The following is a 24,991-nucleotide window of genomic DNA, read 5'->3' as shown; positions in this document are numbered from 1 at the left end:
CATGCATTTGGGTTTTGTAGCCACAGGATGGCATTCACTGCTATGCAAAGGGTCAATAAAATGTAAAATGTGAGTAGAGCTTAGGAAGCATACTTTTTATCTGCAGAAAGGAAATATTTAATCAAGAATGATTAATATAAATTTACTGCCTTCTACTGATGACAGCCATTGATTCAAGAATGTAGTACAGAAATCTTAACATGCATAGCCCTTAAGGTTCATTTTCTTACTTCATGGGCACGATGGCCCTCAATAGATAGATATCTTGCCTGACTCCAGTAAGCTGTGCCACTCTAAAAACACAGAGCAGCAATTCCAGCCTGGGATACCAGAGACTGCTTAGAACACCTCAGCTTCACTTCCATGGTTTATGGAGTCAAAGTCATTCTTTATTGGATTTTTACAGGCTCTTAATTTACTGTTTATTTTCCCATTAGGGCAGTGTATGGGGTAGGTGTTGACACACAGCATACCAATGGGAGGACGGCTCGACTGAATGGATGGCCACGGTGACCAATAATTGGACTGCAAATGTCAAAGAGTGGGGTTGAAAAGACAGGTATATCAACCCACACATACTTTTCCCAGTTGTGAAATGAAAGTTAAGAGCAGGGACAATCAGCTACTAGTAGTTACAATTTATAGAACTGAGTTTGAAGTCAGTGGGAAGCAGCACCCAATTAACAGCAGCAGAGGCATCTAAAGCGACTGGTGAAACGACTGGATTTGGAGTGATGAGCAGGAATGTCAGATGCAGACACAGCCAAGTAATGCCATTAACCTTTGTGAGATTGCCTCCCTGATAATGTGGTCTGGGGGACAGTAAAACACTGCATGAGACAAGATGCCCAATTTGGGAGTGCAGGACTGATATATGGCAGAAGGTGGTGAATTTCCCTGGATTCATTTTATGGGCCTCCAATTAGCCCTCACTAGGTGAAGGGAGCAAAAGGAGGAAACAGAAAGAAGGAACCTCTAATGAGTTGCTTTGTTGGCGTTTAGCAGGAAAGATTGAAAAAGTAAAGTTTCAGGGGCTGCTTTGCTTTTGAGACTGTCTCAGGAGGTGTTAAAGGGGCAGGGTATAGAAATGGCCGTGTTGGAAACAGCTGTGAGGAAGCTCCTGATTTATGGGAAGGTCTTGAACAGCACAAGTACATCCCGTCAGGAGCAGTGCAGGAGTTGTGATCCCTTGCAGGCAAACCAGATATGCCAGCCCCAGGCACCAATCCCCATGGTCAGTGCTGGGTCACTGCTGCAGATGTTCGCTCACGGTGTGGAGCCCTGGTTGACACTACCTAGAGATGCTGCCACTGCTCCCTCTGAGAAATCCCATACAAAATATATACAAACTTGCTCTCCAAAAGTGCATCCAGTTTTAGAAATGGAGCATTAGGAGCAGATCTAATTCATAGATTACTCATATGACAAAACAGGTAAAACTGATTTACTGGCTTAGTGAGGCAGTTTGTCAATCAAGTGAAGTTCAAGTTCAGTTCCTGTTTTGGTACGTAAATCTGGTGAATGTGTTCTCAATAACCTCTAGAAAATAGAGCACAAATGTGTAATTTATTCAGCTACTACCTTTTAGGCATTCAAGGGCTAGTGGAGCTTACTGCACTCCAGAGAAACCAGGGATGTGTCTCACGTTAGGAAGTCATGAGGTAGCTCTCCGCTACAGCTTAGAGAGGGAAGGGGACACCAAATTAACTCTGCAAGAACTGAATGAGCTGAAAAACAGCCCACAGCCCTGAGCTGGGTAATGTGCTTTGTCAGGAAGCTGGATAAATGACTGCCTCATGCTGAGCACTGTGCTGCAGCAGCAAGGATTTCTTTTGGGACCTGAGCAGCTTGCTGGAAGTTGGGCATCCGATCACCACTGTGATCCATCATCAGGCACCCTCCCAGGGCTGCAGAAATAACACATCTTCTGTACACTTCAGACTTCCTTTTATTAAAAAAGCCACAGCTTTCAATTGATACTTTCACACTGAGAGTCAGATATTATGAGAATTGAATGCCTGAAGAGAAGGCATTCAAAGAAAGTATTATTTTACTTTTTAAATGTCATTCCCCAGCTGAGGTGCTGCAGAGAAGACTGCACTCAGGCAGTACTTAGTGCGTTGCAACAAAAATAGTGAAAGATCCTTAACTGTACACACACTTGGTAAATGCCAGTGGGAAGGACAGAACAGGCTTTAGTATTCAATTCAATCCCACAAACATATGTCCAAAGCTACACAGAGAGAGTTTGTGCAGGTCCATTTGAACAACAGGGTTTTGGTGAGGAGGATAAGGAGTAAATGCAAATTAATCTCACATGTCAGTTAATATTTTGATTCCTTCTGCTACAAATTATGGTCTATTGAGACCATGCTAACAGACATCCCTCACTGCCTTCTGTCCCTCAGTCATCAGATATCATGCCATTTTGGCATACTTTGTTGTACCAGACAATAAAGCTCAGCTTAGCTAAAATGTGTGGTCTAAAATTTATGATTTTGTGGAAATTTTCCAAGTGTTTTTTAAACTGTGGTCAAGTGGTAGGGTTTTAAAATAGTGTGGCAATATAAAAAACCATGTTTTTATATTCTCCCCAGTTTTTTTCCCAATGAAGTCTTTAAAATCTGAGAGTTAAGAACACTTGCTTTAGTTTATACAATACTTTAATAACCATCTAGAAGGACGGTGGAAGACAAAAAAATGCAATGGGAAAACAAGATCTATTTGAGGTTGTCGAAGAAAATATGAATTTATTTACTGGTATCTGGATTAAAGACAACATGCTGGATCTCAGAAAAGTCAAAGCCATGAATTGGACTGCTATTAGCAATATTTGTATTTTTTACTTTCCCAGGGAATGTGAGAAAAAATAACTCCTTATTTTGATTCTGACATTTTTGCTCTCAAGTGCTCATGTTAATCCCTGCTTTTGAATATTTAGAACATTCCTTGCCAAAGAAAGTATTATTTTTTTGCCAAACCATAAAATGTACTTTAGGACTGCTATGATAACATTTTCAGTGTCTCCATATCATGAGAGATTAGCAAACAGCAATATTACATTTGAGAATGATGAGATTAATCTGTTTCTTGACAACTGAAATTTGTTAGGCTGTGAAAAGAAAATTACTGGTTTTGAGGGCCGATTTCTTTGCACTTGATGCTTCAGGGCCTTTGTACTTTTCTGTTTAAATCATATCTTCATAAAAAGTAAAATAACTGTTTTGGTCTCTGATTGTTATCAAGTTCAAGTCAGATAAGAAAAACATTAGGATTCTTATGTGCCGTGATAATATATTTAGGGAGAAAAAAGGTGTCAATTATGCTTAGTAAATTGATTCTCAACCCGATTAGAGGTTTTATTATCTCTAGGTACCTTGTAAATACCTTAATTTGTGTCATGTTACAAATTATGCCGAGAACTCCAATCTTATTTCAGCACATTTCACACAATGATGCCCTTTTACCATAACAAATTACTTTTAAAATGAAAAAAGAAAACCCCAAATGGCACAATTTTTTCATATCACTACTATTTTGCTTGACATTTTCCTATCCCGTCCAGTATATCCTTCTTGATCAGTATGAATGTTTAAGGATTATATGGTGGAAGGACAGTGTGGTCATGTGGGAAAGATCTGAAAGATCAGAAAAAGAGGGAAAATACATTATATTGAAGGGCATTACAGGCCACAGTGAGAAGACTCTGAGATGTGATGAGGCTCAAAGAAAATGTTGTGCATTCACTGTGTACTGGGAAAAGGTTCTCATCAAGTGCATGGACTGGACTGGTGGGCAGTTTTGTGAAATGCTGAGATTTTAATGTATGAAAATGATAAACCCATGAAAAAGAAAAGCACTAAGAGGGGAAAGACAAAAAAAAAATAAATTCAGAGGACAGAGCACTGACAAACCACACGTGTCAAATCAACCCAAGGCTCACTCAAGACAGCAGGATTGGAGAGTTAGTGCTGGGATCCCTGCACAGGGTATTGCTGGGTGGCTGGGTTTGGTGCATATAAATGGTGGTGGCAAGTGAAGTTGCTGTGAAAAAATTGCAGAATCAACTTTTTTTTAGCAATAACAAGTCTGAATTTGGAACAACTGAAAACAGATCACCCAGGGAGAAAGAACAAATGGATGCAAATCTTGTTTAAGGGCATTTTTCTAAATGATGGATTAATTAAAAGGCATACTAGGATTTCCTATGCCCAGAAAGGATTTTAGTACAGATGCAATGCATTCCTAACTGAGGAAGAAGATGCTCCCCTGCCCTAAATTCGACTCTCAGCTTGGTATTAGCCGAGAAGGCAGGAAAATGAGACCTCTGCAAAATGCGTGTATGTGCATGCATGTTTGTGTGCTCAAACATTACAGACATAAATTAACAGTCTGGCAGCTGATAGGTATTACCCATGCTACAAAAAACATGATATTGCACTAAAGCAGACAATTCACATAACACAAAGGCTCTGTATATCTAAAATAGATTCGAATCATGTGAAAGATTTCCTGTGGCTTCTGCAGAAGATTAAAACATTGGTACATTCATATAAAAATGTGAAGATTTAGCAAAGCTGTGCACCCTGCACAATGAGTCTTTGTTTCACCAAGCACAGAGCCTAGCAAGAGAGACACCCTGAAAGAATATATGAGACCAATTTGGGCATGGTAGGTGGGCTTCAGCCCATAAAAAAGGGAGCCACAGATCTTAAGAAACATAACAATGAAGAAAAAACCTGTTAGCCCTGAGCTAATCTGTGAACTAATCCCTCAGTGAGAAAGCAACATTAGACTAAACTTCTTAATCCTGACTGAAAAGAAAAGCTTGATATAGATTAACCACAGAATTTGCCTTCACAAGCCTAGCATGAGGAATGATTTATAAAACAAGAAGGAAGACCACTAATACAACCCTCTCTGTTTCAACAGCATTTAACACAAGTGCAGACCTAATTTTCAAAGCATGCAATAAAACTTGATGTTTTAATAATACTTTTCCACCCCTTTGCAGTGATCTAATGCTCTGCTATCTCGTAGTTCTGCAAAGAGAACAGAGAGGTATTGAGTATATTTTAAATTGCATTTCTCTCATGTGTTCACTCATCCATTTCCAACACACCTGAGGAAATGCAGCCATGGGCACCAATGTCTAATTCTTTTATCCTCGGATTATTAGGGATAAGTTTAAGAAAATCATTGCTACTGAAGCCAGACTAAGCACACCACGCAGGATAAGCAAAAAAATTGAACTAGCCCTCAGCATAATACTTTCCCCTCTCCACAGTGACATCACACACATCTTAATACTATGCTAGTTAATCATAAGGTAACTTTCTTGCACTACACCATGATGCTGAGTCCAGTGAGATTTTAATTAGGTCCAGAGGGTCAAGGAAGTGTTGATACACCCCTAGGCTCCCAGGAGATGCTCAGAACCTTGCAGGGTGACTGACTGTAGGCTGGATTTCCTTCCTGGCACAATTGTATCTTTTCTGCTATGCCTTTAAAAGTTTTGCAAAACGCCTGATAAGATAGCATGCAAAGTCTATCAGCTGAATATCTCCTTCCATGCTGAGGTGCTTAGAGCCAAGACCTGCTGCTAGAATGCTGTGGGTCTACAAGGAAAATCCTAAAAGAGGCATTTTGATGCCCAGCATGAAAAAGCCAACAGAGCTGCGCTTTGAGGAGATTCATTTCATGACCCAACAGTTCAGGTCAGTGATTCATGAAATCTGTAAAACAACCTCCCTCCCTCTGCAAATGTCAGATATATGCAAATCATTCCCTGACTAAAGCAAAACTGCAGGCAATCAGAAATGTGATTTTTCTAATGAGACACAACCACCATGGCAGACAGCAGTGTATGAACCAAAGCCTCAGCCATGGGTGACTCTGATCTTGCCAAGATCTTCAAAACATGAACTTGAATGAGTACCTGCAAAATTATCTCTATCTTGATATTGGGCTAGATTTTCATCTAAATAGGTAATTAATTAGTTTTTTATCCTGGATGATAATACCAATTGCTCCCTGCCCATTTCTAGCAGACTCCCTGTCCAATGAAACATGATTTAGTAAAAAATGTATTTGGGGCAGTATTCCACTGTAGATGGTACATCTCTCATCATATGTCAATGAACTGGGAAAATCAAATCTTTTCTATGAGCTGAGGAGGGAATAAATAAAATATGAGCTATGCTTTCTTATTTTAATACCAAATAAATTAACACAAGCTTACACTAGACCTATAGAAGGTCTGTAAGCTCTGGTTCATTCCTGTAATCATCAAGCATTCACAACAAAACCCCACAGTTTTGCATATTAAGTTATGAAGATTTTTTACTTAGGAAGCTCATTAAAGATAGAAAAGATGAATGCTTTTCTTCATTATTATTGGTATTTGGTATCAATAAAATAGATTACCAAACAAACGTGAGATTTTTATTGCTGGACTAAAATCCTGCCATGTAAGAACTTCCACACAGTGTCAGATTAGCTGGATGGCTTAAACACTCTCCAAGAGAGGCCAGAGTCAGGTACTCTGATATAAATGATGCACTCATGGAGCTGTCAGCAGTGTATCTGTCCTTGACACCATCCTGGCATTAGCATGTGCAAAACAATTTTAAAAGAACCAAACTAATAATGAGAAAGTAAAAGAATGAGATTATTATTATTATTATTATCTTAAAAATTAAGATTGAAATCAGCTATTAGCATAAGGTGAAAAAGTAAACAGAGCATCCTCAGGGTTGACTTAGAAGTCAACACATTTTATGGAAATGTCATAGACATTCTTTGCACACCCAGTCACTCAAGGCTATTGGTATTTCACTGAGTAAGTAAAATGAGCTGAGGGTCACTGCTATATCACTATTTGATATACACAGACCCATTCTTGCCCTTTCCCTTTGGTACATATATTGTGTCATCAGAGTTGTGGGCATATTTTCCACTGGCTACCTGAATTTAAGATGGAATACCAAGGACTTTAAACACATAATTATTTTTTTTTTCAATCCAAGTCTAATTTGCACCATTATTACAAATTTATAAGGAGGTATTTTTTCTTATTTAATAAGAAAACATAATTAAGATTCCATGTGCATGAAGAAAAGTGTTATTAAATTCAGTTTTCCCAATGCTTAGGCTCTGTTACTTGTGTTACTTCTCAAGACATTATCTAAAATAATAGGACATTTGGGAGCTATTGAAATTTGTAATAATAAAAGAGACCCATCTGTAAAAACACGATACCTTAATTCTTTTGCTGTTTAAAATTCCTCTTCATATCTCTTGCACAGAGACCACTCACTTACCAATGGAATTAGTAATATTTTCAGTGATGCACTTGATAGTTATTCATCTTACCAGATCACGAAAGTCAGAGACAACAATCTAGCTGAGGAGACCTCTTGTCACTGCAGACAGATGGATCACACCAGGACTCTTCCCTCATTTTGCTGTGTAAGACTTTCTGCCCCAATACACATGAGAGGCAGTGTGCAATGTCATATGTAAATCTGCCTCTGAAGGACAGGTTTAACCTCCAGCACCCCCTGCCCTTGGAAAGTTGCTGGCTGTTTCTGAAGAGAGCAGCAGAAGAACACGGGGGGCAGGAAGGAAACCTGCATCACCACGGGGTCAGTGAGCTCAGTCTGTGCCCCTAAGCCCAGAGCTCGTGTCCCTGCTAGATCCAACACCACGCTGGCCAGGTGGATTTCCCCTCTGGAGAGGTAATATGAGATAAACATGTTTTTGATTTTCTTTAGAACTGTTTGTTTTCTTCCCTTTCTTTCCTCCCCACCCTCTTTCTCTTCTTTTTTGCTTCCTTTCCTTTTTTTTCCTTTTGTTTTTTCCCCTTAACTTTGAAGTTGACATTAAAGTTCAGTGTCACTATTTGAAGATGACATTGATACATCTTCCATTGTCCTTTTAGAAGGCTGCCTCTACAAACAAACTGTCCAACTAGAAATACTTTCAGGTGTTTCAGAAATAGTTAAAATAGTTTTCTTATTTCCAGAAAGCACAGCCAGTAATACTTTTTGAACTCAAGCTGGAAAAAGAGGCTGTTTACCTATATTTTAAACTTCCTCTGCATTTTCTGATAAGCTTCAGTGTTAAAAAGGGAAAGGCATGTGCCTTTGGACCCATTTAAACCTCAGACAAAATGTTCAATCAGACACACTGCCTCATTTTTACACCATCACCAGCATGTCACTGAGAAAAAATGCAGCTTTCTCTGCCAAATGTGGGCAATGCTAAAGAACCATGAAACAAATGCTTACACAGACTTGTAATCCAGGATTTAAGCAATCAATGTGCTGTAGAGCACTATTCAGCTACATAAACCCAATGAACTCCAGCTTTTGTAATTCTCCTGTAAAAATATACATGAGCATATTGCCACACAGCTGCCCATATTCTTCAGAAAATGTTGCAGCTTCTCACAAAGGACCACTGACTTCAGGCATCACCACTAGCAAAGGCTACAGCCCAAGTGAGCAGGCTCAACAACAAAACAAAGTTAAATTTGTCAATTTCTTGTGTGGGAGATGCTGCAGGAAAAGAGAAGGCTGGTGGAGAACACAGGCTGGTCCAATGCTGAGCCACCAGTGTGGTGTTTGTGGGAAGAACTGAGAGGTAGTGCTATTTTTAAATGCCACTTTGCAAGTTTTTAAACTCCTCTTCCCCTGCAAACTGTGGCCATAAACTTCATGGCAGCAACTTCCACAGTGATATGCTGTACCAAATTCCAAGTGGAATAAAATTATAATCCCTCTATCAACATTCCCCTCACATTTACAGCTCGCCATTAAATGAGTGGAAATTTGAATTCTTTTTAGAAGGCCTCAATTACAGCAGATTATCATGTTTCCCTCTAATTACTGCATATAAATACATGCCATGTAACACAGTTTATTGTACCCTTAGTGTACCTACAGTAAATAGAAACCAATGTGTTTCGCTCAGCCCATGTATTTTGACACTCACATCAGATTTAGCAATTTGTCTCCATTACGACCCCTTGCACTGTTACTGCCATCCTCCCCAGTGCTGTGCTGGAGCTTCGCAGCAGGAAGATTGATGAAGCCTGTGTATACTGATTTGTGACAAAAGCAGGGCACTTGAGAGGCACTCTTACCATTCTGATAGCACTAAGAGGGCTAAAAATTAGCTGCAGTAAGCCAGTACTCTGCTCCCACTTCTCCTCCTCTTCAATTAGGGTACATGACTTGGACCTTGAAAGGCTAAGGCTGCTGTAACACTATTTTTAAACCTATTGCCTTCAGTTGCTTTGTCACTTCTGAAGAGATTTAAAGTTCTGACCATGCTTATTAACAGCTACTTTTATTCTTTAGAGACACTTTGAATAGACAGGTTTTTTACTGTGACAAATGTTAAAATATATTTTGTGAATGAATCTGCAGTGGTAAATTTAAATAGCTATTTTAGTGTTTTGGACCGACAGATACTATGGATATAATTTTCAAAATTGGCTAAATGTCTGAAGAGCCCACACTGCATGGGCTCATCAGGGAGAGACTAAACAGCCTCAGCACTTTAAAACCACCAACTATTATATACCATTATCAAGAGGATGGAGAGGTCATCTCTCACTACAGTCAATTCACCCCTTCAATCATGAAGTTTCAAAGACTGTTGCTAGAATTGCACACTGAAGCCTGTAACTCCTCTGGCTCATTCTTTTGCTAAACATAGGTCTTGACACAGCAATTCCCAACAAGCTGAACTGCTCAGTGGTGGGTGCATTTTGCAGAGGCTTTGTTGCAAGCATGAGTAACAAAGGCTCTGTAACAGAGTGTTTAGAAACTGCTCAGGGCGAGAAAATGTGCTCAGATCCATTTTCGGGGCTGAATGTGCAAGTTAATGAATTGTAGCCTGAATTCAACAATCCTCTCCCACCAAGCTGCCCATGTACACTGGAAAGCAGACCAGGAACTATTCATGTTCTGGAAATCTCAGAATCAGCTGACACCACACAAGGATGCAGATCCTGCATGAAATGCTTTAGTTTTTATGCTTATTATAGGACCTCCACCACTCCTGCAGCTGCTTCAATAAAATCACACAGCAAAATCACTAGAGTTTGTAGAACTGTCAACCAGCATTAGGAGGCATCTGCAAAAACTGAGGGCAGAAAAAAACTGACAGACTATTTTTGTGAAGGTTTTTTTTTTCCATAGCTCAAACTCCACTAACATTCTCCACTTCTAGCTTCTTCTTTTTAGTAAATGAGCATAATATGAGAAGAGAATGTGAAGTATTAACATAGAAATTATTAGAAGACAACATATATGCTGAAGAAGGAGGAGTAAAAGAAGGAAAGAAGAGGATGATGTATTCAATTATTGAAGGAGAATAAAGCCAAACCACCTGAAACTTGCACCTCACTTGAAAATACATCACTATTCTCATTCACTTGCAAAGCAAGCAGGTAGCTCTCAGGATTACCTTTCCTCCTTCAGACTGTTATTTAAATACTTCATCCTAATGACAAAATATTTGAGAAAGTCTGTGAAATAGAACAAATGCTTTTGTCTTGCTTCATGTGAGAAAGTAATGTAATCAAGTGGTCATTTTCCTCCCATTTCAGGCAGAACCAGTCCATTAATAAGAATTCACTAAAGCAAGAGACCATCCTGTATAAAATCCAGTGACATCCAATTTAAACCTTAGCAGTAAAATTCTACCTGATAACAAGCACTGAATACAAGTTGCAGCTTTGCAAGGCATTCTAAATGTGTCAGAAAAAAATTAAGCCCTCAACTTGGGAGGTAAAAACATCATCACAATCAATGAAAAACCTGGGAGAAGCAATTCTTTTTCTACCCCTTCGCTCCAAAATGACAAAACAAACAAACAATACCCAAAAAATATCACCAGAGCAAACAGAAAATCCCAATGATTTTAAAGGGGAGTCAAATTCTGACTTCTTTGTGCATCTTTTGGCTCAGGGTCTAGACACGTTTCTGCACTCAGACTGGAACATACTCTTGGTAAGTTTAAGTCCTGTGACAGCAGCCTGAGTTACCATTAAAAAAATCCATGTGGACACAGGTCCAGACATCTAAAGACAATTAAAGGAGGAATGAAGAAGAAATGCTCATCTGACCTCAGCCTCAGTACTTACTTTGCAACAGAATTCTCATGCAACTTAGAAGGAAAGTCACCTTTCCTAAACATGGAAGCCTTAAAAATACACATCCAGTCCTTGCTGATAATTCATGTTTCCTCTGGTACAGACAGGGACAGACAACTCCAGAAAAACAACTCTATGCCATCACAAGTGGTGGTCTGGACACAAGCAGTGGCACTGCACACAACCACAGTAACTAACATCTGCTCCCCTGTATCACTTCATTTTCCTAACAGCTTCTCTGAAAGAGGTGGAAATACTGTTAACAATGAAATTTGCTAAGTAAATGCTGGCAGGTACTTACAGGGTATAGCGTCTCTGTCAAAGACAGGCTTATTAAAAATAATTAAAAGTTGTATCTAGGAAAGGTCTCTCAGTGGTCACACAGACACTGGGCAAAGGGGAGCAAGGGTTGCTAGGTCAAGAACTAATCAGAGCTTTTCAAAGGGAGCCAAGTTTGCGCTCCTTTACACCAGACCGACTCCTGGAAGAAGGGTATGAAATGAAGCCGGAAGGGAAGCCCTGCACTACTGGGAAACCACGGCTGTCTTGGCAATTCCGGCCTCCCCAGGGGGTTAATTACACACAGACAGACAGGCATTTCAGAAAACGCTTCTCAGTTTGCCACAAGAACAGGCACAGCCTGGCCAGCCCGGCTCTGGATCCCAGCCTAGGCGCGGATGTGCAGCCGAACGCGCCTCCCAGGAGGCAGCGATGGGCAGCGATTCAGCACCAGCTCAAAGGGCCAACTGACCGCCGGGGCTGGGGCTCCACAGTGTCCAATTCCCTTTCCCACTCACCGTTTCCAGGTGGGCTTTACAATGTGGTCATATCTGCACTTCTGCAGAACGCCCTGCTCCTGAGTTTCTCCTCTCCGTAGCCTGCTCTCCACCTCACTCCCCATTCACAAGCCTTGGAGCAGTGTCAGACACAAAGTTCTCTCTACTGCATCTTCAGCCCCAAAAATCGTGCAGAATGTTATTTTTCAAGCAAGATGCAATTCAGGGGAAAGAACAGATTAACTTGTATTGATGACTAAAGCTGAATTCCTATAAGTAACTAATTTGTTTTCTTTTTACTATTAATAGTAGCACTCCCCATCTGTATGGGAATCCCTTGGAAAATGTGTATGTGGCATGTTTCGCTGAGATCGCTGAGGCAAACACATAAATCACAGAATCACAGAATCACTGATGTTGGAAGGGACCTGTGGAGCTCATCCAGTCCAAGTCCTGCTAAAGCAGGTTCATCTACAGCTGTCTGGGCAGGAACACATCCAGGCAGGTTTTCAGTATCTCTAGAGGGAGAGACTCTACAACCTCCCTGCGCAACCTGTTCTAGTGCTTTGTCACCCTCACAGGAAAGAAGTTTTTTCCTGATATTCAGATGGAACCTCCTGTGTTTCATTTTGTGCTATCTTGTCCACCAGGATTACCTGGTCCTTCTCTGCAGAGCAAAGCAGACTTACAAACCCAAGATTCTCATCAACAGACACACTTCAAATCAATTCCCCTTTCATTTCATTTGTGATTTTCTCTGACAGTGTAAACTGGAAAACTTGAAGTTATTGGAATACATGATTGCATTACTAACTTTACAACTTAAATCCTAAAAAGGGAAAAAATCCTTGTATTTCCCTCCTTTTATTTATGACATGGAATGTGTAAAAATTGACAGTGAATTATCAAGGAAAAAAACCCAACCCAAACTTGTATAGTAATAATCAACCCTTCTCTCCTGTGTTCTGCACTAACCAAAACAATTTGGGATTTGTAGCAAATAAAAAACCTAATGAGTATGCTAATATATATTTTACTACATTTTGCTGTCAAAGTGATTGTACTGGGAACTGTTGTGTCCAGATGTTTGTTTTTTAGCTTGTATGGATTTGAAGAGCATTTCCTAGTAAGGGTGATTGATTATGTGGGACAATATGGCTCTTTTTACTTGTACCAACAGGAATCAAGAATTCCTTACTTCACAAACAGACAAAAGAACAGAGTCAAGGAACTTTTACCCAAAGGAAAAATCCCCACAGCATGGTGTACAGCAGCGTGAAAGAAAACACATGTGGCAAAACCAGTAGTTTTACAAGTATATCACTTCATATCCAACACATGTGAGCTCCTTATAAAGAGAAACATTCATCACAAGGACGAAGAGAATGGTTTAGATACTCGTTTTTAGAAGGCAATTTTTAACCTGAAAATTATTGTTAACAGTCCTAATAAGTGAAAGCTTAAAAAAAAATTTCTGATAATGCAGTGAATGTCAAAAAGTCCAAAGTCTGCTTTCATCCAAATTATCAGGTTGCACACTAGATCCAAGATGCAAAATTTAAACCAGTTTAACCTGGGAGACTAAAAGTCTTGGCAGGCTTAGGGTCATTCTACATATTCTTTAAAAAAATTTTGCTCTGGATATTCTAAATTTCTGCCACAAAAAAATTTTAAGAGCTACAGTAAAGGACTTAACTGAAGTAGATTAGAGGTGGAAAACAAGTGTTCAAGTTTTTTCAATTTTTTTTCCTGTGCTTGCAAAGTGCAAAATATTTTATTTCTTCTGTATAATCAGGCAATTCCCAGCTTTGTGTGATTCTGTTATAAATGAGGAGAAAGGAAAATACACTCTTCTGGAACAGCAAGAAGTGATTTTAAACTACAAAAATCAGCTAACCTCTTAACATATATTTTCCACTTAAACTTACCTCTAAAAAATGTTCTGCTTGCTGTTCCCGATCCAATTTTCTAGATGTTGTGGTAATCAGACCTGTGAAAAAAACGATGATATTTGATTGTCAATATCATTGAAAAATATATATTTTTATCAACCTGAATACAAATTAATTTTTAAAACAGTCAAAGGGGAAAAAATCTATTTGAAGCTATATCAGACACAGATCTCTTGACAGCTGTCAAGCATTTTATTTCTCAGCAAAACCATTATCACTTTCTGACCAGCAATGAATCTTTTAAAAAAAATGCTGTGAGAAAAATAACTGAGAAACCGTCTACAGTTAACATGCTACATTTATTACAGTGAATGTAAAAAATTCACTAATGAATCACTATTTGTCTTATGATTAAGAGTTTCAATGAATCATTTGCATATGACTGAAATTCTTCTGTAAAAAATCTCATTAAAGATTTCAGAGTTCTCAAACAATTAATGGGATAGGATGCTGATTACTTCCACACCAAGAAAACTTGACAAAGAAGGTTATTTCTGTAATAATGGTTTCCATATATAATAATTCTAATGTATTGAAAGTTTTGTTCTACAATTTTATCAATCTGTTCCATGCTCAAACTGAGTCTTTAAAATAAAGTACCTTTTTACATGAGGATGATCAAGATATCTTTTTTAAGGCAATGTACTTCCATGAATGATTAAACTGTTGTGAGATTTATACCATGGAAAGAAAAGGAAACACTTCCAAATTCCCTTAAGAAAAGGGATGCATACCTTCTAGGAACATAGTTTAGTTTTTTATTTTGTTCTTACTAAAGATTTAAAGGGCAGATTTGGGTTTTCCCTTGTACAAAAAATTTCTTTGGATGGGAAAATGCATTATGTTCTTGTTGTTTGATAGACCAACTTTTCCTAGACATAAAGCTGATTTTGGAGACAACTGCATTGGGCTGACTTGTTCTCAAGAATTTGTCATCTTAAAGATTACCAAGGGAAACAAGAAAATAAATTATTCCTGGATGAACTCTTCTACTTATTGAATTAATCAGACCAGCCAAGCATCTAAACACAAATCCATGACAACAATGAATCCTTAAAACACCCCATCAGCAACATCTGCATAAGACTTCTAGTCCCAGAAGTCTTCTAGAGCTACAGCTCCTCATATGCTATTACCTTCTCCTTGGAGAAATCCATTTACCTATTTTGGTGAGAAGGGGAGAAATATTACTTGGAAGTAATGGGATGAAATGAACAAAGGGAAGTGCACTCTGCCTCCAGGATTTCAGACTTGTTACAAGATACATCAGACCACAGAAGTGACACCCAAGGGGAGGTCACAGAAATTAAGAGTGGATCATTATAATTATGTGGAAGAAGCTGGTGCTGGCAAAAAGCTGAAAACACAAAACTGGTATTGCCTGCATCAAGCAGTTGTAAGTATTCAAAACTGTTACACCATATGGGAGACATCTATCTACTCACTGCATCAGTTTAAACAGAAATGACAGCACAGATGATAAATTGGTGTCATTCACACAAGATCCCCCCATGTCTAAAAAGACCTCAAAGACACAGGCAAGTAATTCCTAATTATGAAAGAAGTTCAACCCCAATAAATATAAAGATTTAAACTCTGAAATATCCCTATTCATCACATGCATGGCCACTATGGATATTTACCAAGCATAACCCAATCATAGTACAGAATATGATAATTTTTATATTATCTTCCACTTCCTTCATTCCTAATCTGCCATTGTGAACTCTACCTTACTTTATTCTTAAAAAAGAGATCTTTAGCTGTAAATAATAGAAGAGCCCTGTCCTCACCATCTTCTTCAGGCAGAGAAATTCACATTCCTTTTGAAGAGCAAGAGCTGACACTTGAAACTGAACATCATGAACTCTTAGTACTTGTCTTATAGTGGTAAAACTAAAACTACTACTACTGCTGCTTCTCACAAAACTACTGCTATCACAAAAGAGGTATCTGTGTTTAATGCAGAGCCTTTTTGACTGCAATAATTGTCAGAGTGTTTTCAGACCTGAATTTTCTTCCAAAAGAGATATATGAACACATAGCAAGTCTGTAGAACAGAACTGCCAGTATTTTAAATGTAGCAGACCTCAGAGGATTTATCACTCAGATTTAACAGCTGATCCTAAAGGGGGCAGGTAGCAGACCATCACCCTCAGTTCTGCAGACCTGATTGTGAAGCATGTTGATTGTGAGCCATCACAACTGCTTGTTTTTGCTTTAAAGGCAGCATACAACACCTATTCTGGGAAGTTTCACCAGGCTGCTAAATTAATGCGTAGAAATTATTTAATTACTGTTCCTATGTGTGTGCAGGTACGAGGCTTTAGTTTCCGCTCCTGTTCTCTGTCCCACCTGGCACCCACGATGGCCTCACTGCAGTGTCCGGGATGCTCACTGTCACACACATTCCTGGTGTCAGGGACAGGTCACACTGTCACACACTACTGCTCGAAATATAACTACACATAAGATCAGGTCACAATTACTTGATGTTACTATTTATTGAATTATTGTAATGTCTCGGTATGGATATGAATCTGGTTCTTTCACGCTACAAAACTGTATTTCAAGAAATTATGAAGAGTAATCATCAAAACTGAAAAAATAAATATGCCAGTTATGTCTAAGACTACCCACAGCTTTACCAGTCCAGTCTCAAAGAAATTAATTTCCTGGGTTTTATGAAAACCTTACTGTGTTCCACCCTCTTGTGTTCACTAGTTCATGCCACAGATACATAATAATAGCAATATTTAGCAGGATGTAGAACTTTATTTTCCAGACACTGGGGCAACTGAGAAAAACTTGCCTTTGCACAAGAGACAATATCCCAGTGTTACTCTTATCTAACTGCACTAAATTGTCATACTCTGTTATTAAAGGTATTATCTAAAGAAAATAACTCAGAGAAAAATAAACCTCAGGAAATTATGTTAGGCTGTGCTCCCTGCCTAATGTCACAAGGGGACAATGATAAAAAAATGACCCTTCCTTTTTTTCTTATCTTCAATATGTGCTGTAGCCCTTATGCACACCACCATATGGACAACCCTCCAAAGCCAGCTGGGAAATACAGCACACATTTATAAAAAATAGTCAAAACCATTAACAAGCTTCAGAAGTTGTTGCACACCTCTCAAACAGTTTTCCTCAAATATGCAGGGAAACATCATGGTCCTGCTAAGGGCAGGAGATATTTATATCTGTGATCTTTAAGAACATCCACAAAAGAGAAGAGGAAAATTGTATTCACTAGAGAAGTTATTTACAGTAACACCATCCACCAACAAACAAGGCTATGTCATTCTCCTCACAGAATTTCATACTTTTCTTTGATTTTGTGAGTTCAAATGTCTCTCTCTTCATCCTGGCACATTTGTTCCTCAGACCACATAAATGAGTTGTTTTGTGAAATTCCAAAACATTGTTTGACCAAATATTTCAGCTTTGAGACAACTTGCTATATGACACCCTGGAGATCTTACACAACTTGCTTTTCTATGACACCTTCCACTTTTGCTGTTGGAGTATTTTTCCTCTCTTAACAAATAATGATTATTGTTCTGTTCCTGTTACAGAGTTTGGAAATGCTGGAAGGTGAACACAACATGTCCCATAACACTGCAGGACACAGTCACAAGTCCCAGCTGACACTGACAGGGGAACGTTCTACCAAAACCTCACTGGATAAGACACTTTACAGTGTCCCTGTAAAAGTAAATTCAGCATGTAGATGGAGAAGAAACAGCAATGTTCTTCATCTCATCACTTTAAAATGTGGATGGGGAAACCAGAGATGTAGGGTGGGTAAAAAAGCAGACTTGCCTTAGTGCTTAGATGCAGCTTTAGTGACACACAAGAAAGAACAGGAGCAACAAAGAAATTCTGAAAATTTAGCCAACACATCAGCCTATACAATCTTCAGCCAACGCATCATCTTACAAACCACCAGTTATAAGGGCTCAGATGTGTGATCGAGACATTTGAACACTCACCACTGATGCTTGGGGTAATGCTTTTAGCACACTGAGATGTGCTAAAGAAGGGAAAAGTTCAGTGAAAGATCAAACATGCCCTGAGATACTCTGCACTTGCAATTAGTGAAGCCTGCAGTTACTAGAGTGCAAATGAAGAAATGTAACTTATCAGCGAACAGTAGTTTGGGGTAGGTTTGATGTCATAGGAGTAATGCCAGGCACGTGCGTGGATGAATGCCCACGTGTGTCTGTATCATTGAATATGACATAAAACCAGGAATAGTTACAAATTCCACAGTATGACTAATGCTTTATAATTTTAAAAGTTTTTTTTTTAGAATTCGATAAAAGTGAAGGATTTAATCCATGCTCTACATTCAGTTGGCTCTCATTTCCCAGAAGGGTGCTCATAGAAATAAAACCTCTCTGTGCCTGTGTTGCTGAAGTAGCCAGGCAGTGCTATCCAAATACATACATATATACTGTATGTACAGTCAAATATTAGACTATGTATATGCATGTGTGTGACATTTTGCATCTACCCCAAAAGCTGAATATTAAAAGTTACCCTAAAACGCACATATTTACAGAGGAATATTTAGCTCTAAGGTTTACTGATGTTCATTCTTTCCATATATATGCATTATTTGAAGTATTTTTGTTGTAAACAAATTAATTAATCCACATTTCTTCTGTGGAGTTAGCCACAGAAGAAAAATTCACATAGGGCTGTTAAGTGCAAAGGCTATGAAAGAGGAAATCTTGAAGCATTGGAGAGTTTGAACAGTATTACACAGACAGAAGCACTGCTCTGGGTTTGCTTCTTCTGATGCTTATTCTCTGCACATCCAGAACAGCCCATGGCTGTAGGTGTGACAGTAACTAAACTGACCCTTGACTTAGAAGAAATTCACATATTTTTCAGAACTATGGCACTTAGAGACCAAAAATTAGTTTGCTACAGGCTATTTTTGGACAGAGATTGAATTTCCCTAATATGGCTGTGAAGCCAAGGAGAGTTCAATAGCCTTCTCCTTATGAAATTAAATTATTTTCATTCAACCTGTGGATGGATAACCTTACCTGAGCTGTTTCCTGAAGTACTGCATAAAAGATAACAGAATTTGGCATGGAGAGACAGCATATTTTACTGCTAACTCTGGAAGGGCTGCAAATTTTACAGTATAAGGAACATTTATTTAAAAAAAATGAAATTCTGAAGAACTCCTTTATTGATTTTTTCATTCTGAAACTTTGTTTAGGTGAAATATGAAAAAAATGTAGGACAGGTAATAAGCAGACTAACGTAAAAGAAACCAAATAAATTTCTGTTTTAAGGGGAAGGCTGAGTGTCTTCACAGAGATAGGAAGCTCAGAAAGAAAGCAATATCATCCCTTTCCCTGGCAAAAGATTAATAGGATACATTTACTGCATGTTTTACTGTCCATTAATTTTTTTTCTTGCTCTGCATATTCATTAAGAAAATACAAGTGGGGGATGGATGGATTGGAAGTCTAATAGGGGACTCCAGGTTATTATGCAGGGTTTAAACACAAGCTCAGAACAGACTGCCTGGCTCCAAGTCACAGCTATAGATGCTTTACACCCTGGCCACTCATTGTGGAGTCAGGAGCTTTTCCTGGGACTTCCAGGCAGCACAGGACCATGTATGTCCCACGACACACACACACGGATGGTCTGGATGGATTAGCCGAGGTCTGATCTGAAAGATTTCCAGTCCCTAGGTAATGAGGGACACTGTCTCCTCATTCAGACATTGATTCTCATTTTCAAAGAGAAAAATTTTGAAATGGAAGCAGGAATATAAAATTAGACACCTTTCTCAATGGAGTTCTTGTTCCCTGTGAGATGCTCTGAGCATCCTGCAAACTCTGCTCCTATCCTGTCACAGTCCAAAGTGGATGCACTTCCCAGTTTGCCCTTCTCAAATACTGCAAGGAACAAGTATACAGAAAGAAAACCATGAGAAGATATCAAAAGAAACATTCCGTAGAGTTACCCTTGAAAGCTCTGCTTGGAAAAATAATGCCTTGTGATTGTTTGCTGGAAGTGCAGCCCTTTTAACCCAACCAGTTAAACAGACAAAAGGAATAAGTAAAACAAACACTGTTTTTACAAAAATGTTCTATAAATTCAGTGGCTGGTTATACACGCTGCTCATTCACCAAAGCCCTAGGGCTGAATCGCAGAAATTCATATGGGAGTTTATGGGTTTACTAGAAATTTACAATATTTATTAACATTACACACAAAGGTATGAAACAGCATCTCCAAGCTTTTATGAACACAGAAGAGAGTACACAGCTGCTGAGAAATACAGCCATCAGTTGTCAGCTGTCCCACTACTCTTTGAAAGTAAATTTAAGTCTTTAGATGGATTAAAGGAAAAAAAAAGAGCAGCCACAATAAATAGCATCAGGATTTTCACCATATATTCAGGAACGTAAAACTATTGCACATTCCTGACCATAGAAATGTCGAAATGAATAGCAATAACCAGGGTAATTCTATTATCCACAGGCAGCGAGAGGCATTGTAAACACTCTAACAGCACATTCATCTCCTGCAATAAATTAGGGATCGACAAAGCAAAATTGAATTTCCAAGATAAATGATAGAAAATGACGTACATTTTACTTGGAGATGTAAACAAACATATCATTTTATATAATTACACATGTAAACCTCTAATTTAGAAAGACTGTATTCTGATCTAAATGAATGATACTTCATTGAACAAGAAAGAGAACCCACCAGGCAAGCCTGTGCAATTACGTGGAGGACTGCTGCTTTATTGTTTTTCCTGAGGTGACAATGAAAGTGGAACAACCTTTCTGAAACAAGCTAGGTATAAAAAATTATTGCTTTTCAAAAACAGTTACATTTTCTAATGCGTGGTTATGCCTAAAAAAAAAAAAAAAAAAAAAGGAGAAGCTGAAGCAAAACCTTTTTGTTCTTCTTTCGTTGTCCCTTCTGTCTCTCGTTAAGAGTTCCGTCAGCTTATTGCTGAAAATATCAAAACTCTGAACAAAATGCACAGCAAACATTCACTTCAATGAAGATTTTGGATTCTGCTTTCCTTTAAAGGCAGATTCTGGCTTATTTTTTGTTCCTAGAATATGTTTAATGTGACAATATGGTGTGCCAGTCTGTTCTGCCTGTAAAACAGGGGACTTTGAGGGACTCCCTTTCATTCTTTAAAACTCAGCCAGTGCGGTCCCAAGGAACTGCAGGCAAAGCCACTAATTTTCTAAATATTCTTCTCCTCTTGTGGAGTGGCCAGGTTTTCTGTTCTGTATATTCTTCCTGGATGGTTACATGCACTCCTGACTGCTGAATACGCTGGTTTCCAGACTGCATTTATGAATAATTTGCACCTTCATTTTGATCAACTAAACAAGACAAGCTGTATTGGCTCTTTCTTACCTAATAAATTTGCTGTTACCTTTCCTGCATTACAGTTCCAACTTTCACCCCTTCTAAGCCTGATGGATGGAGAACACTGTGCTCCAGATGAAGTCTACACATCCACACTAAAGCAGCCTAACTACTGATTCCTGTGGATGCATCTAACAGGGAGCAGAAATCTCATATTAGTCCTCAAGGACACTGTTTAGTTGACTCCATTAATTAATTGCTACTCTTCAAACTCCCAGAGATCCTTTCTTTGCTTTTTGACTTTTTTCCTCCCTTCCTTTTTTTTTTTTTTTCTCCCAAACCCTCCAGTCTGGATGATGCCTTCCAAGCATGGATGAAAGCAAAATCCCTCTTTTGATACCAGCATCACTGAAGAAACCACCATGTAAGATCATTTGTCTAGCCAATGCTTGAGATAATCCGTTAACGTATGCCCTTCAGCATGCAAATTCTTTATTCAAGACTCATAATTTTTATTTCCTCCTCAGCCAGGCCCATATGCAATATCAATTCAACAATTCACCTCCGCGTCCTCGTGCCTCATAAATTCTGCAGTGCAACCGTATCAAATGCATTACTGAAGTCCACGTAGATGACACACAAAGTGTTTCTTAGAACATCATTTATCTTATCCATGACATCAAGATAGGCCGATACGATTTACTTCTGGTAAACCCATGAGCACTTTTATCCCATTTTCTATTTATTTTCATGTTTTTAATTATACTGTCCTTCAAAATACTTTTGAAAGCCTTGCAGTTGACAGAGGTCAGACAAATAGTTCTGTGACTGCGAGGCTTATTTCTTCACCCTGTCTTCCTGCTCTTTGCTGCTGACATTTTATTTGTTATCTCCCAGCAGCATGGCTTAAATCTCAAATTTTATAATACCCCTCAGTATTTACTTGCTACAGCAGTCGTATTTAGGTGCCAACTCTTTCACATTTCTGGAGCAGAAATTACCATTATTATTCTGACTTGATATAAGAGTGATGGCAGTGAGTTGTGCTTCACCAGGAAGAAGCCAAATCCAAACTCACTGCGGACAGCAGGATAAGGTCTGCAAAGGTTGCTATGCCAAACCACAGTCACCACCTGACTGGGGCCACTTTGGACTGCAAATGGCTTCAGGCATCTCACAGTGATGTGCTTCTTGAACACAGGTGGGATGAAACCCAAAGTGCAACCCAAAATGCCTGCCCACTAAAATGATCCCTCAGGACCTACCCTTAACATTGCAAACACAGTCTGCAGTCCATAGCTGCAATATTTATATGATAATATTCAACGTGCCCAAGCTGCACTGGCCCCTGTAGCACAACTGATGAGCAATTTCTCCGTGCTGTCAATTGTCGCCTGAGTCATCTCTTGGGGCTGTGATGCTCTGGAACAACCGAGCAAATGCCCTTGAGGGACTGTCCCACAGGGGTTTAGCTCTTCTAAAACACTTCAGAGGTAAGTTCAGGCTTTGTAGGATAAGAAGGTTTTCAAGTTCAAATGCTTTATTTAGGCTCAAACAAATATGTAAGAATAGAAATAGCAATCATATCTTCTTTTGCTTTCTTCCCTTCAGAAGCACAGTGCCACCTAAAAACCTAATTGCTAATATGATGCCTCAGCACAGATTCTAACATCTTCTTTGCATCGCTTCCATTTTCAGGCAGAAATTACTGAATTCTATTTGGGCTATAATTAGCATATCATTATTAGAGGCAAAAATAGCTATAAATATATCTAACTGGTGGCTAGCTTAGTAACCAGCACACATCATCATCAAACAATTTTCTTTAATTTTTTTGCGCACAAAGGCCTCATAAATCTGCAAAAGCAGCAGCTAAGCCTAACTAGACTCTGGATATAGCTTATGCTGATTAACTTCACTGCTTGCAGGAATGAAGACCTATAATATCTGCAGCAAGGGTGGTGGTGCTGGTGTCACTTTCAGTGGAAGGGAGCTATGCAAATATTCTGTACCTAGGACCTGGATACATAATGACTTCTTGTTCGATCTCTTTTTTCTGGCATATTATAACAAAAGAAGGAAAAAAGAATAATGTAAGAGTCTCCAATGAATGCTTTTGTATAAGACATGCAGAGGTCACAGCATGATGAAGTTCTGGTATTTTCCCTTCTCAACAGTGGAGGAGGTGCGGAGGGTGCGCAGGGCACAGCTGCCACTTTCCCCCCAAGTCTGCACACCCCTATTACCTCTTAAACAGAAGTGATTCTGCATTTTTCCCTCAACCAAGCACTGCTCTCACCAACAGAAAAACAACACCAGCTTTTTCCCAAAATGTGTTAAAACAAAAGGTGCCAATCCCTCATGACCATCAATTGTCTCCAGCTCAGCGAAGCACAATGGTGAGAGTGGTGCCCTGAGCTACCTGCAGATCCCCCAGGTCAAGTCAATCTCATCTTCATCTCTAATAAGAAAATGATTCATTGGCGAGGTGATCTCGCTGAGGCAGAACACAGAGCTGTGGAAAGAAGCCTCACAGAAAAGATATACAGCCCTCTTTCATGACATGCAACTCCCGCTCAGCACAGTCAAGATCTGCTGCCTTTCCCAAGGTGGTCTCTCCTGCCTGAGAAACATACTGAGACACCTCTGTTAGATTTCCAGCTCACCCTCTGTCTTGGTCTGTAACGTTACATGGGACATTTTAGGTCTCTGTGCTTCAGCTTTCCCTTCCATAAAACTGGGATAATGGGTATGTTTCTTTCTAAAGTGCCTTGTGCTTTGAGGAAAAAAATTACTTCTTGTAAGATATTATTAACTAACAATATCATAAAGCTCAGTGATAACAGCACTAAGCATTTTCTAAAATTTGCCTTTTTTTTGCTTGTCTGAGCACAGATTTATAAACTGTTATCAAAGGCTAAAATACAATGTTAGGTATGACCCCCACTTTGGTGGCTCAGCACATAACAAATAGCAAAAATGCACAGCAAAACTAGAACAGGGACAGTAGCTGCTTTTCTCTGTGAAGCCGGCCCAGTGCCCCAGCCTTGTGAAACAGCTCAGTCCTTTGAGTAAATCACAGAATCACAGAAATTCTAGGCTGGAAGAGACCTTTAAGATCATCGAGTCGAACCCATGTTCTAACACCCCAACTAGATCATGGCACCAAGTGCCACATCCAGTCTTCTTTTAAACTCTTCGAGGGATGGTGACTCCACCACCTCCCTGGGTAGATGATTCCAGTATTTGACCACTCTTTCTGTAAAATACTTCCTCCTTAATTCTAGCCTGTATCTCCCTTGGCACAGCTTGAGACTGTGTCCTCTTGTTCTGTCTGTTGTTGCCTGGAGAAAGAGACCGACCCCCAGCTCACCACAGCCACCCTTCAGGAAGTTGAAGAGAGTGATAAGGTCACCCCTGAGTCTCCTCTTCTCCAGGATAATCCAAGTTCCTTAGATGCCTCCCTCTTGCACAGGCCTCTTTTAGAAATATGATGGGTATGGATGAAACAGGAATGGAAACGTGTATGCGTGAAAGCACTCAAAACAACAGTCAGGTTTAAAGGAATGGTCTACACTGCTCACCAAGGAGATGTCTGGGGAACATGCTGATTACATCTGGGCACACTGCTAAGGTCCCAGCACTGACCTGTCAGCAGGAGATCTGTGGTTTGGTAACAGGAGGAGGACAACAAGGCTCCAGCACATCACCTATAA

General features: G+C 39.3%; 1 protein-coding gene across 1 annotated transcript in view; it reads right to left on the bottom strand.

The window, feature by feature from the left end:
- The window catches only part of FAT3 (FAT atypical cadherin 3), a 393,636-nt gene that overhangs the window by 115,277 nt on the left and 253,368 nt on the right, over positions 1–24,991 (bottom strand). The window contains exon 4 of the mRNA XM_058825430.1: positions 13,872–13,933. Within this exon, the coding sequence (XP_058681413.1) occupies positions 13,872–13,933 (62 nt within the window). The remainder of the gene's footprint in view (positions 1–13,871; positions 13,934–24,991) is intronic.

The sequence above is a fragment of the Ammospiza caudacuta genome, chromosome 2 (assembly GCF_027887145.1).
Source record: "Ammospiza caudacuta isolate bAmmCau1 chromosome 2, bAmmCau1.pri, whole genome shotgun sequence".
Lineage (NCBI taxonomy): Eukaryota > Metazoa > Chordata > Aves > Passeriformes > Passerellidae > Ammospiza > Ammospiza caudacuta.
This window is presented reverse-complemented; position numbering and strand designations above follow the sequence as displayed.